This window comes from Anguilla anguilla, chromosome 1, assembly GCF_013347855.1.
Source record: "Anguilla anguilla isolate fAngAng1 chromosome 1, fAngAng1.pri, whole genome shotgun sequence".
Lineage (NCBI taxonomy): Eukaryota > Metazoa > Chordata > Actinopteri > Anguilliformes > Anguillidae > Anguilla > Anguilla anguilla.
This window is the reverse complement of record NC_049201.1, coordinates 60,842,976-60,857,754: the sequence shown is the minus strand read 5'-3', so window position 1 is coordinate 60,857,754 and position 14,779 is coordinate 60,842,976. Positions and strand designations below refer to the sequence as shown.

Genomic DNA, 14,779 nt, shown 5'->3' with positions numbered 1-14,779 from the left:
TGTACTTTTTATTTTAGATTTTTTTTAAAAGCACCTTGTGCTTTTTGCTTGAAAGGTGCAATATAATTAAGTAAAAAGATGTGGATGTAGCTAACAGTGACCAGATGATGTTATTTGAAGGACTTACGGTGTTGTTACTTGAAGGACTTCATAGTGACCTTATGGTTGCCCAATGTTTGCTGTTGTTTTTTAATCCGTGCATACCTTTGTCTGCGTCACTTGCAATGAGTATTGAGCTGAAGGAAAGTTTCCAATTTTTAAATATTTAATGGACAATAAAGTTTTCTATTCTATTCTATAAACAAATAAGCAAATAAACAAATTAATAAACGTTAATATGTTAATATGTTAATATGTCTTAAATGTTTCATTAGGAGTTTTCTCCCATAAAAGTAATCATTTAGGGCACTGAAACAGCCTATTTGGCCTGTCATTTCCCACTCTCTCAATGCAATCAACCCCACCATTCCACTAAAACAGTTAATTATTTTGGTGTATGGATGTTTTGCAAGCTCTGTCAGTCAGTCAATCAATCAATCAATCAAATTTTATTTCTTTAGCATATTTTACAAAAAAATTGTCAAAAATGGTTATACAGGAAAAATCTGCATGCCCGGCTTACTGCTGCGATGTTCTTGGAGAGGGACAGTCTGTTGTCTACAAAGACATGACTACTCATCAAGTGGTAGCCTCATTAAAATTCAAACTGATGCTAATAGACTTTAAAGATGCACAATAAGCTATTTCTTAAATTCAGTGAATAAGAAAGGATGTCTGATAGCGAGGGCTGTACATCAACCTGCAGGTAATATGTTAACACAGGTCAGATCTTCCAGTTAGTAGTCTGCAGATTGTTGTCAGCGCAGGCCAAGAGGAAAGGGTGTTTCGCAGAAGTACTAATTTAAAAGTTCAATGTTAATTCATCCATTTCCATCCGTTTTTGTATTTAAATCTAAGTAAATTGTGTTTCCAATTTACACATTTACTTCAAGTCACAAAACAGAGCTTTGTGAAACACTGAGCCAATGAGGAGCTTTCCATTATAAGGTGTGGCCACAGAGGATGCTGATATCAAACTGCCATTATCAGCAAACACCTGAGACACGATGGGCTTCTCTGAGTGGATGTTCTGGATCCTGATTACCTGTGGAATATAGATTCAAATTAATCTATATAATCTGCTGTTCACCGTTAATGGGGCAACATTTACAAATTTCTAAAGAAATATCTGAGGATTTACATCAAATTGTGGATTTGACATCAGAAACATTTTTAAGAACATTCATACCAGGAAAATACATAACATTTGTATTTGTCAAATCTGGTATTATGTTTGGGCATATCTGGAAATGTAATGATCAAGGACATACCAAAAATACTACTTTCCACTTAATACTACTTTGTCTTACTAACTACATTCATTTTTAAGTGAGTACAATACAATTGCTTCTTAGGATTGCAGAAAGTAGAATAGGTAGGTGTCAATATATTAAAATGAAAGTACACCAGGCACTGAAATGAGCACAGTCAGAAACTAAAACATTAGTTCTGTAAGACATCTGCAGTAGTTGTAGGCTTATAGGCTGTACGGAATATATTTTGAAACATATAAACAGATGATATAAACATATCCAAAAACTACTTTTGCAAGTACAAAGCTAAAACATACAAAGAGATATGTACAAATTTGTTTTTGTTCACACATGCACCCACATTGAAGAATGGTCATATTCACAGACTAAGTGGCTGTCACTAACCTCAGATCCAGGTGGGTCCTCAGGATTATACATTATAAATTTTGCACCATTTGGGTGACATCCCATCCACAAGTCACCTGTGTCACCATCCACCTCTATGTTGTCACACAGTGACCCCACAGGCACTGACTAAATATATATGATATGAAGAATATATTCAATTAACAAAATTGCAACATGCAATGGTTTACACAATGGTGTATGCATCACACAAGGATGGAAACCGGAATATTATAATAATATACAATATTAGACAATATTAGATAATGTTCACCAACACATCAAATATTAATATCAATAAGAAATCACAGATTGCAAGCACACATTATATCCAGGCTTAAATAGCTATCTCATAAGGCTTCACCCTCACAGCACAGTGGCATCAGTACTTGTATGAAATTTGTGTATTACATCCACATTTAGTTTACTCAGCTCATAACTTAAGGCTATTGTGCTGGTTTGTATGATCCTCACAATTTTCATACTGTTAATTTTGGTTCTTTGTACCACAAAAAACAGTAAGGGGAAAAACCTTTACAATGAATGTTTTTTAAAATTTTACCTTTACAAGGTGTAAGGCCTTGTTTTCTTGTATCTCCATGACTTTAATGGCGTGGTCTAAAACATCGGACAGATATACATATCTGAAACAAAGGGAAAGAAAAGAGTATCCTCTTTCTCCTTTAATGGCGCTTTTCTCATTTCACTTACAGCTTGTAGAATTTAAAGCAGTATTTCAACTGGATGTACAATAAACACAAATGACAGAAAAGACAACAATCTAAATTCAAACTGACTTGTTATCAGGGGAGATGTTTATGCCGTTGGCTAAGTAGAAAATATCTGCCACCACCTTGACTTCCTTGGGGCTGTAATAAATCACAGTACACCAGGGCTGTAGCAAAAGAATCTCCAGCTGTCTCAGCAGCGGGTTGGCAAAGAAATGGTCGTTTGTGGCATAGAAGGTCTCTAGGCCGACAGCCACAATGTCGTTCACACTGTGAGAGACCAAACAGGGGACACCATTATCGGGAGAAGCCAAAAACAGATAAAGAAAACCAAATTATTAACAGGCAGCAACACAAGTAATTTCACCAGTTCTGCGAATCTATATGGCAGTTGCATTTATTCTTCAAACTGTGGGTAAGTACCATCGTAAAACTGACTGCGGAAAGAAGCATGTGTGCATCAAATTTAGGGACTATTCAGTCTTGTTCCAGTCATGTGAATGCACCAATATTTTGCTTATTTTTGCAGCAATGTAGCAAATGGAGAATACAGTATACCTAAAATGCATTATACAGTTCCAAAACATATAGTGATATCCTCCTTTGAGCAGACAGTTCATTTTTGTCCCCTGTAGGAGACACAAGTCTCTGGTCATAATCACAAGAATGATATGTTTTACTATGCTAAAACCTACACTACAAGGGGCATACAATAAAAATAAACAATATTGTTGAAAATATTTTCTATGATCCAAGACACCTGCACTACCTCAAAAATGTAAATACTTAAAATGTTTTGCATATAACTATTTGCTATACAAATAAATGAACACAAGTGTCACACCAGATCTGTCTCATCTTAATCTCCAATCAATCGCAACAGTATTTAAGGGCGTGTTGCCGGATCATATTTCTACTTCGTGAAATTTAAGCATATCGGTTTTTAAATAGCAGAGTGGTGACCTGCCATTTGTGTGGGGTGATCACCCGCACATGACGTCCATTTTTGATTATTGCCCTGGGTGGCAGTCCTAGACAGGTTTAACTCTTTTATTTATAGTGGTTTATTTATCATCTGTCCCCATTGGTCAATCAGATGTACCTGTGCAGAAGTTCATGACGGATTGTTTTCAGGTGCATAATGGAATTTTCCTCTTGAACAAATTGGAATATCTCAACCTGGCTTTTTCCCTCAGGGTGATTGACAACGAACAAGTACACGGATTGATCTGGAAATGGATCAGAGGGTGTTGCGGGGGGCACACAGACCCCCCACCAACAAACACATATAGGTTATTTTCTTTGAATGCCTTACGTTCAATGCAAGTAAATATCAAAGCTTGTCATCGTGTTGAAATGGTTACCTATTAAAGCATGCAATGCCATGCGACCTTTGATTTGTGCAATGAGAGAATGTCAACAAGGGTTTGTTCTGAAAATATTTTGTAAGCCCGGTTTGAAATCTTATATGTAGGACAAAAAAAAAACTTTGCTTGAGATTACAAGATTTTATGGTTGAGTGATATCTAGGTTTTTAAACTGATATACCCTTCTTGAAAAGTACTGGGACACAGTACATTGGGTTCATAATATACATTCATAAATAACTAATCAGTGGCTGTGTGTACTTACAATTAATTGTATAGTGTTTTGGCAACAAGATTGCATTAACTGCGCTCTATATTAGCCATATGTAATCCCAATACTCAGTTTATTATTACTTACACTGTATAAAATTAATTTGACACAGACCATCAGGCCAGGGATCTCAAACTCAAACTCAAGGTCTGTGGTGTCTGCTGGTTTTTAATGTGTCCCAGCACTTCCTGTGTGCTTAATTTAAGATATTGTTTGACGAAAGAGTCTGCACATCTTGTTTTCAAGACCTTAATTGGCTGCTGATTGAAAGGAAATCATAAAAAACCAGCAGACTCAGCCCTCCAGAACTGGAGTTTGGTACCCCTGTATTAGGCCACGGCTGCCTTCATCATCATCATCATCATACCCTTTATTTAATTCTCTGAGGTACAATTAAATAAAGGTTATGATGATGATGATGATGATGATGATGAAGGCAGCCGTGGCCTTAAGACAGTGTTTCTCAAACTCGGTCCTGGGGGACCTTTGTGTATGCTGGTTTTTGTTCCAACCACAAGTGCAATCCCTGAATTTTAACAAGAATCAAATTTTTTAATTATACTTTTCATGTTTTAAAGGGGCAATTCATCCAAAAATGAAATTGAGGTATGTTTCCACTTACTGAGATTTCTATCTATCATTCCAAATACGTAGTTTTGCTGAGATTTAACAAGTTTTCTAGATAGTGATGTGATACAACCAACCTTAATTTACATTTGAAAAACTCACGTCTCTTTCCAAATGTACTCACAAACATCCGGAGCTTGTGCCTGGTTTCATAGAAAAACTACTGTCTACAAAGTATTTAAAATGTATATTCATGCAAAGTCTGAGCCATAGCACACCAATATTCTGGGGCTCAGTGTCAGTATTGTTTGAAAACATCTGGATGGATAGATTGGTACTCTGGGTAAGTGGAATCTCTCTCTCTCTCTCTCTCTCTCCTCTCTCTCTCTCTCCTGAAGTTACCCTTCTCATCAGTGTAAATGCTGATTCCATGTGGATTAAAGGAGCCAATATCAAAGCCCCTTCCAATGCGCAGCTCCACGGGTTTCAGCTTCTCGGCCTCCAGGTCCAGCATAAAGATCTTCCCAGGACCATCAGAAAAGGACGGCATGCCTGGGTACACCAAGCCCTAACACATAAAGCGGTCAATTTAAATGTAGCATTTAAAAGCAGGAAATGTATAATATACAAACTCCACTGACTGATTGGGTACCTGTGCCTCTACCAGCTGAATAAGCTGTGCATATAGCATAAACCGGCTCCCTAACCACAGTAGGTAAAGATGTGATGGCTGGCTGTGCACAGTTAAGAGGAGGGTGGAAAAAGCGTGGTAAAAGCGCCGTTTACAGCGCATGAGTGAGCATGCCGGTCCCGTGCCGTCCACAGGGATATGGGACAGATACAGTCGGTAGGGATACAGCAGTGTTCCCTACGTATGAATGGGTCTCCTCTGCTCCTGGTATGTGTGTGCGCAGCTTGTATTCGCGGTGTGAAAAGATGCCAAAAAAATAAATAAAGGTGAAGGGTGCATCCTCTTGATTTGAGGAAGGATGTTGCAGTAATGGGATAGGTCACTGTGGTGCAGCATTACAAATTAGTGGAGAAAGGTGGGGGATAAAATGTACAGAATGGTAAAACGGGGGTTGGGAGACACCCCCTGTTGTTTAAATATGTTCAAGACATATTCCTTTGTTTGCATCCTTTGTTCCTTCATGGTCCCCTCTCTCAGAAGGGGCCGAATGACTGACATGACAAGAAAAGCTTTAATTGTGCTGAATGCTTTCTTTGCAGAAACAATTTAGCCAATACATGACTGAATGCACCACACAAGGCTTTGCTTGCAGCAAGCTATCAAAAATGTGACAAAAATGTTGGTTCAAAGCTTAATGATAATATTGAAATAATCACAAAGGCTTGATTTCTTATAGCATATTTAAAATATCACTCATACGGTAGATTTGCTACAATGTCCTATATTAAAGCCATGTTTAATGAAGCAAAATTTGAGTGTGTATGTTCTGTTGGTTTCAACATCACTCCAGAATGATGCTGCCTCAAAATGATACTGGAATGCATGAGGATGTCTTTCTCTGTTGGTGATTCAACTCTCCTCCCCTTTAATGTTTCCTTATCGTGTGTTCAAATTATGTAAATTAAGCAAAGTAATGAAACAAGAAAAACTTCTAAATCTTCGATTTTAATGCATCCTGGTTGCACTTGTGTACTGGGTTTCTACTTAGTCTTAAGGAAACAATGCCTCCTCCTGTTACACTACTTGATCACTTCCAACAGCAATCTTATTTTCCCAAGTGTACCATCTAGGTACCAGAAAGGACCTATCTCATTTAGCTTTAGCCGTAACGCAGAAGTTTGAGTAGCTACAGGGTTGTATGGTTTCCCTAGCATAGACCAACAATGATTCAGATTTTCATTTTTTACATTGATTTTTAACTTTTAAATTGGCATTAAAAACAAAATACATTTGTACTTTTTCAAAATATACCCAATGAATATTGGGGTTTTTAAAAAGATGAACCAAAAGCAATGAGGCTACACACTGTAAGCCTGCCAAATAACACTTAAACCATAAACTTACTGTGCTAATAATGGCCAGCCCATTTGGAAGTATGGTGATATCTTCTGATCCATATTCTGTTTGAACAATAAAAGGAAATGTTGTGATTATCTGCAAAGTGGATCTCCAGACAAGGATGATAGCTCTGATGGAATTACAAGCAAGCAAGAGAGAGAGTTTGTTAGATATAATTTCTAGCTAGCCAGTGTGACAGAGAAATAGATCGCTAGCTACCTAGCAAGTGAGAGATACACAATATGACTACAAATATCTGGATACCCCTCGGTCTGTGGCTGTTTTTCATGGTTTGGGCTAGGCTCCTTATTCCAGTGAAGGCAAAAACAATCACATTCTAGATTATTTTGTGCTTCCCTGACTGTTTGGGGAAGGCCCTTTCCTGTTTCAATATGACAATGCCCCTGGGCACACAGCGAGGTCCACATAGAAATGGTTTTGTCGAGAATGGTGTGGAATAACTTGACTGGCCTGCATAGAGACCTGACCTCAACCCCATCCAACACCTTTGGGACCATTTGGAAAACCAACTACGAACCTGACTTCACCAATGCTCTTCTGGGTGAATGGAAGCAAATCCCTGCAGAAATGCTGCAACATCTAATATAAAGCCTTCCCAGAAGAGTTGAGGTTTTTATAGCAGCAAAGGGTGGGCCAACTCCATATTAATGCCCATAATTTTGAATGAGATGTTGGACGTCAGGTGTCCACATACTTTCGGCGATGTAGTGTATATAGAGAAATGAATAGATCAGAAAATAAATAAATACATTAAATAAATGCAGAAATACCCATTTATGTCAGATTGTATTTATTATTTATTTCTGTGTATATTCATTTATTTTTTTACATTTTTCATGCATTTATATATGTATTTATGTATTTGTTCATTTTTTCAGTAATTTACTTGTTTATTTTTATACCAGTATAAGTGCTTCAGCCACCCATTTCAATGCAAGTCAATGGTAACAATAGTCACAATACGAAGTCAATAATTTTTCCCCACAAGAAAACATAGACGCAATGGCTGTTTTCTTCTTCGTCTGATGTCCCACTTGTGCCTATTTGTTAAGGTATTGTGTACCTTGGACAAGATTGTAATATTTTGTGGATTATCGTTAGTTATTACAGCTCAGAAATAGATATTCTGCTATTCTTCTCAGTTCAATACTTTGTCTTTAAATATTCATGCTTTTTCAGCTGGAGAAGTATCTATAATAAGTGAAATGCAAGGGTCCTCATTTCACACATGGCAAGCTTGTCAATGACTTCTAGAATTGTCATGTGCTGGCATGCATATTCTGATTATGAAAGTTATGAGGATAGGATCCTATAATGTAGTTACATTTTCATGAGAAGTAAAATCAAAATGAGAGAAAACACAACCATTTAAATGCCCATAAGTTAATACGCCAATGCACGATTTATAATGGTCTCTTCACATTTACATAAGATAAAAAATACGCTCACATACAAATAGCTGATTCCATCTTTAACCTTCCCTTTGCATTGCGTTGAGATCAACCATGTGACCTTATATATATATATATATATATATAGCTATATATATACACACACACAGTACTGTGCAAAAGTCTTAGGCACCTGTAAAAAAAATGCTGTACAGCTAAGATGCTTTCAAAAATAATTAAATGAAAGGTTATAAATATCGAAAAAATAATATAAAGAGCAGTTAATAGTTAAAAACTAAATAAAATCAATGTTTGGTGTGACCACCCTTCGCCTTTAAAGGAGTACCATGGTGATTTTCACACTTTCTCGGTTTTATGTGCTATTTGCACAAGAGGCAGTTAAGAAACACAATGAGCAAAGTATTAAATATGTCCGTTCTGTATTTTTGGAGAAATACGCGTTTTAAATTCATCGTCCTATTTTCAACCGGTTGAGAAAGTTGTCATTTTGCCACGTCACGAATACAGTAACCACTCCCATTTCCACGCCCCGTAAAGAAATCTGACAGGACCAGAGACTGTAAAAAATACGCCGTCCTGCTGTTCAGACAATGCAAATATTTGACTAAGAGCCGGGCACCCACCGCACGCGTATCGGCCGCGAGCGCACTACGCGCGTATTACGCGCGTAACTGAAGCGTAGTTGAAGTACTGTTATTACAACGGCAGCGGGCGACGTCGTCTCCACCAGATGCGAACGCGTCGCGTACCGGCTGCGAAGCTCGCGCGACACAAGCGAACTGAAGCGTAGTTTTTCGCTTCAGTTCTATTTTTTCGGCTTGTCGCGCGTCACGATGGCCTGTTTATACACAGAAATATGCTCTAAAATGCTAGGTATACATGCTCTGATTTATATTTCATCCTTATATTACTGGGGGTGTGTCCCTAGTTACCTCCCAGATATTTTATAAGCACCAAAAAAAATACAAGCCTTTTCGTTTTGTAAAAATAAATAAATAAATAACTGGAACCTGGGGAAAAGGCAAACTTAGTTTCGCTGTCTTATTTTGCGGAGGGGGTGGGGTAAATTTGAAAATACACCACAGAAAGACGTAGCCTATCGCACTTGTACTTCAAAGCTTCCGGTGTTCATGGCGTTGTGGTGTTCATATCTCTTCAAGATTAAACTGTTACTGTCTTTTTCATGATTAGCTGATTTTACTAAATATTATCCTATAAATGTTTTGACGTGAATGACAAGACAACACGGGAATTCCCAATGGTTGATTACGGATTATTTATTATGATTATGATCATTACATATTCTTCATGAAATTGGCACGCTTGTTAACCAAGCAAATAAATTAATACAGTTTGAGATTGATTGTTATGCAGGCTACGTTGCGATTTAAGTTTATGGTAATTCTTGAAAGCGTTTACTTTCTCACGTATTTACGAGTTAACGAAATATTACCAAATTAACAAACTGAAAAAGGTCTCTCACCAAAGTATTCACTTAACCCATAATCAACAGTCCTGAACAAACATGAAATACACGATGTAATCCCACTGTAGACTGCGAGAGCTACTAGGAATATATAGCTTTTACGCAAGCCTTTGCGCGACACAAACGGAACCAGTGGAGACACCCTACGCGCCGCGTCGTGCTGCTTCGCCGTGCTGCTTGCGACGCTTACGCGACGCGTGCGGTGGGTGCCCGGCGTAACGTTAGGTTCACTTAAATTAGAGTGCCTTTAGATTATTTCTGGTTATATTCATTTAGCTAGCTAGCTAACGTTAGCTAGCTAGGAGGTTTGCTTTCATAAGGCAATGTTATCGATAACGTTAGCTTGCTAGTTTGCTTTTATGAGGACGTTATAGTTGTGCATTTATCTTAACTTGGCTAGCTAGATAGCAAAAATTATAATTGGATATAAGTCAACGTCCTTACCTTAGCTATCTATCGATACTTGATATACTACTAAGCTAGCTAGCTTGTGAAAATTCAGTCTCCCAAAGAGAGCGCGTATAATGGGGGTAGCTATGGTAACGGGGCACGGTCTGTCAATCATAGCTAACTGACAGTTCTCATTACCACGCCCAGACGGTTCGGGTGAATTTTTATAGTGGGAAATTTAGGCTTAGAAAAATACATTTTAAAGTACATTGAAATGACTGAAGAATAAAAAAATTATGCACATTTTTTTTGTTGTTGCCTGAAGACAACTGGGAAGTGTCACGTTCAACTACCATGGTACTCCTTTAAAACTACATCAATTCTCTTAGGTACACTGTCCCGCAGTTTTATAAGAAAATCGGCTGGTAGGTTGTTCCAAGCATTTTGGAGAACTTGCCACAGTTCTTCTGCAGATTTTGGCTGTTTCGCTTGCTTCTGGCTCTCCAGGTAATCCCAGAGACCCTTGGTCAAGTTTTTATCTGAAAAGTAGTCTATTACTTAAAATATGACTTTATTTAACAAAATACAAAAATGTATCTGTAAAATTTCATTTTTTGGAAAATTCATGTTTGGAAATCTCAAATATAAAACCTGTGCGTGCAAAAACAACGTTGAGTGAGTCTACTTGCATGACCGAACTAGAGCACGTTGATTGGCCTAGCCAACAAACTGACGGGGTATACAGACTTAATAGAGTCCAACAGAAAGCGAAAATTCTCCTCTTCTGACGAACCTCCTGTGTATTGTTTTATTTAAAGGGATATGATTTAGGCCATATTTGAATTTGCACATGGCTATTTTATATTTTGTTTATTTCTATTGGACAAGCATTTACAATTTTATATTTTGGACATTTAGATTTTTACGTTCATCTTGCTCTTCTTATTTCAACATCAAATCAGATTATATGAAGTAACTCAGTACTTGAGTAGTCTTTTCACCAGATACTTTCTTACTCTTACTCAAGTAATTATTTGGATAACTACTTTTACTTCTACTTGAGTCATTATTATTTTAAAGTAACAATACTTTTACTTGAGTACAGGTTTTGGCTCCTCTACCCACCTCTGCTTAGGCCTACTTACCAAGACCTTTAAGAAGTTCACAGTTCGGCAGGTGATTTTGTCTAATTTCACGGTTGAATAACGCTCTTCTCCTGTAGAAGGAAAATGGACATTGGACAATGGCAAGTCCTTTCAACATGTCCGGATTGACATTTCAGATATCTGTAATTCATTTATGACTAGTCAAGACGCTAATTTAAGATTTCAGTAGCCGCTATAGCAACTTGTTAGCAACTTACTTTTTAAAAGCACATAACAGCTTCGCAATTCACGGTTGATATATGAATGGGTGTCATTTATCTAGTACTAGAACAAATTGTGAAGGTCCTTATGGGAAAAATGCATTGGAAAACTGACGAGGGAACCCACGGCTCGAAAATGCCAATTCACTTCCCGGTTTTAGGACTACAAACTGCAACTCTCAATGCCTTGTCACAGAAAAATAAAACGTAAAAGCGTAACGTTAAGGCATGACAGAGTAGATCTACATCGACTTAATTACTGCACTTCAATTCTGACCTGTAGCGTTTAATACATTAGTATGACCTAATGTACAACCAGCGAAACAAATATGAAAATAGTCAAAGGCAACGAAATCAACTGCTCAATCAATCCAACCTTCAATCTGATCGATGAACCAACATCATAGTTCTTCCTAGCTAACTGAAACACTGTTTGCTTTATCATTTGAATATATTCGCTACGACATGAAACAGATAACAAAATCTAACTATATTTATATATAAATTGATAGCATACAGGCTATAGTCTCGTCTAGCTGAGTAGCCTACCCAGTTATATAATTTACTGTTTATAAATTTGGCAACGTGGGGAAGAGCGCATTTGTACCAAAAAATTAAACTCACTGCAATTCGATGATCCTATATCCAATGAATGCAGAGAGAACTGCCACAATAACACCGAACGCTATTAATCGACCCATTGCTCATACAACTTCCCACCCGTGAAAAGAGTATCTCAGTAACAATATCTAACATTCCTGGGCGGTGACTAGGGTTGCCAGGTCTACATAAAATTGCAGACTTAAGGGAATTGAAAACCCCAAATCAGGTAGCACAGTGGTTTTCGTTCCAACCACAAATGCAATTCCAGAATTATAACAAGTTGTATTTTTTTCTTAATTATGTGCTCTTCTTGCTCAGAAATAGCTAAGCATTCCATGAAGAATAAAATATTTCGCTACATGTTCAGCGGTCTATTGATTAATCTCAGTCTTTCAATTGGTCCAAAAATTTTGTTACCTCTTCTATGTAATTGTTTGCAATAAAGCACAAAAAGCACAACATGGTAACTTTATTGTTTATGGCTATTTTTGACATGATGTGGCTTAAGTGGGTTAATAATCTCTAAACATGAAAAGCACCTAATTAAAAACAATGAACATCTTGTTAAAATGCTGGTATTGCAATTGTGGTTGGAACGAAAACCAGCATACACAGGGGTACTCCAGGACTCCAGGAGGTTGGGAACCACTGAGGTAGCAGAATCAAATCCATACCACTGCTCTTCGTAGTCTAGGAAAACTGTCTTCTCCGCAAATCCATATTTAAATAGTCCAAAAAATAAATAAAGAAAAAACCGGGACAGGCGGCCTAATTTTATACCCGTGATTATTATTATTATAGTCCAAAAATTATCCCAATTCGGCGTGACACCCGCTGACCTGGCAAGCCTGATTTGGGGGAAAAAAAACGTTGGGTGCATCCCAATAGTCTAAAAATGTATGCTCCTTTCAAGGGCGATTCCTGGCATGGGCTTTCGGTGCTAAAGTTTGGTATCTTTTTTTATAGCCCCATTATGAGCCCTTTCCCCTAGCGTGCTACCACTGCCTCAGCCCCTCTGGTTACTTGCAAATAACTCGTCCCTTCCCTGCCTCCTGAGGAGTGAGTGAGTGACAAGAGTCGGCAAGTTAGAGAGACAGACACATGGCTGGATTATGGACCGGGCCAGTGGGGCCAGTGCCCCTGGGCCCCTCAGCGCTTACAGTGTGAGGGCCACTGAGCCCCTCAGCGCTTGAAGTGCTGGCTGCACTAGTTACCTGTTAGGGGCTGGTGACATCAGAGGGTGAAGTGAATAGTCAAATAACCTACTTTTATGATAAGATAATAGTCTTTGGTACATGTAAATGACATTTTTTGGTGATTGGTCTCCTTACTTTAATAATGACAGACATACACTCACCAGCCACTTAATTAGGTACAACTGTTCAACTACAAACTGCACCCATTAACGTAAATATCTAATCAGCCAATCACGCGACGGCAACTCAATGCATTTAGGCAAATAGACATGGTCAAGATGATCTGCTGAAGTTCAAACCAGGCATCAGAACGGGGAAGAAAGGTGATTTAAGTGACTTTGAACATGGCATGGTTGTTGGTGCCAGACGGGCTGGTTTGAGTATTTCAGAAACTGCTGATCTACTGGGATTTTCACGCACAACCATCTCTAGGGTTTACAGAGAATGGTCCGAAAAAGAGAAAATATCCAGTGAGTGGAAGTTCTCTGGGCGAAAATGCCTTGTTGATGGCAGAGGTCAGAGGAGAATGGCCAGACTGATTCGAGCTGATAGAAAGGCAACAGTAACTCAAATAACCACTCGTTACAACCGAGGTATGCAGAAGAGCATCTCTGAATGCACACCACGTCAAACCTTGAAGCAGATGGGCTACAGCAGCAGAAGACCACACCGGGTGCCACTCCTGTCACCTAATGAAGTGACCGGTGAGTGTATATATACATACTTTTGGAAATTTCCCATTCAATTTCCGCCTATAATTCATGTGTGTTTAAGTGTATAAATTTTCAAATCTTTGCTTTACTGTATGCAATAACTGTCTGTGAACATCCAGTCCAAATTTGGTGACATTCTGACCATTATTTCCAGAGATACATGTGATAAGGCGGACGCTGTCCCTTTTGAAGAAGCCTAAATTTTCACTATTTTTTTTGGAGAGGATCCAAACATCAACCAAAAAAACTAATTTTGTAGTAAGATATTTTTATACAACCATTCATTTCGAAAACTAGACATATTAAAGTTATGAAAAAACATGGTTGTGCTTTCTACCTCGAGTAGGGGTATCTCAGCTTTTAGGGGCCTTAGTTACTCTCCTTTCCCTCAGCTCTCTCACAGTGGCGACAGGAGGTACTGGCACGGGGGCAGCGTGAGAGGTTACCATGTTTGTCACACGGTAGTTGTGCTCTAGTTTGCTGAGCGCATTGCTGAGGTAGACAACGACATTTTCAAAGGATGATCCGATGGATTGGCTGCCGATACATATAGGCTGATATCGATGCTGAAGTGTGGGAACGGTGATCTCTGATTTGGCTGATTCAAACAGCCGATACCATGACGCAAAAAAGGGACCAATTTCTCAGCATAAAAAATGAGAATTGCATAGATGCCGGAAGCACGGTGCTCAGGAGGCTTATAATGAGTTAAATTCCGGTCTTAATATTTAAAATAGTAAATAAAATGAGGCTACAGTTATGAACCAAATAAATAGATGCACAAGCAGCGGTATGGTGCACACACTGTGGGTCGCGAACCAAAGACAGTTATTGGGTCGTGAAATCGAGTAACCTCGTATTTACACCAAACAT

At 38.3% G+C, this 14,779-nt stretch overlaps 1 protein-coding gene across 1 annotated transcript; it reads right to left on the bottom strand.

Moving 5' to 3' along the window:
* Positions 1–527: 527 nt before the first annotated feature.
* LOC118216015 (serum paraoxonase/arylesterase 2-like) lies at positions 528–12,174 on the bottom strand. The gene is made up of 9 exons (XM_035397049.1): positions 12,019–12,174; positions 11,174–11,244; positions 6,726–6,781; positions 5,093–5,258; positions 3,588–3,714; positions 2,555–2,755; positions 2,320–2,401; positions 1,758–1,886; positions 528–1,144 (listed from the first exon to the last, which is right to left on the bottom strand). Exons 1-9 carry the CDS (start codon positions 12,093–12,095, stop codon positions 983–985), a joined length of 1,071 nt encoding a protein of 356 aa, XP_035252940.1. The 5' UTR covers positions 12,096–12,174; the 3' UTR covers positions 528–982.
* Between the last annotated feature and the right edge of the window lie 2,605 nt (positions 12,175–14,779).

Bases quoted from the DNA above. Each gene is read 5' to 3' on its own strand.
- LOC118216015 (XM_035397049.1), bottom strand. From the start codon at position 12,095: ATGGGTCGATTAATAGCGTTCGGTGTTATTGTGGCAGTTCTCTCTGCA. The intron at 5,259-6,725 runs GTAAGTTTATGG...TTTATGTGTTAG, and splicing joins GGCTGGCCATTATTAGCACA to GGCTTGGTGTACCCAGGCAT. The intron at 2,756-3,587 runs GTACATCTGATT...GGTCTCTCACAG, and splicing joins CGTCATGAACTTCTGCACAG to TGTGAACGACATTGTGGCTG.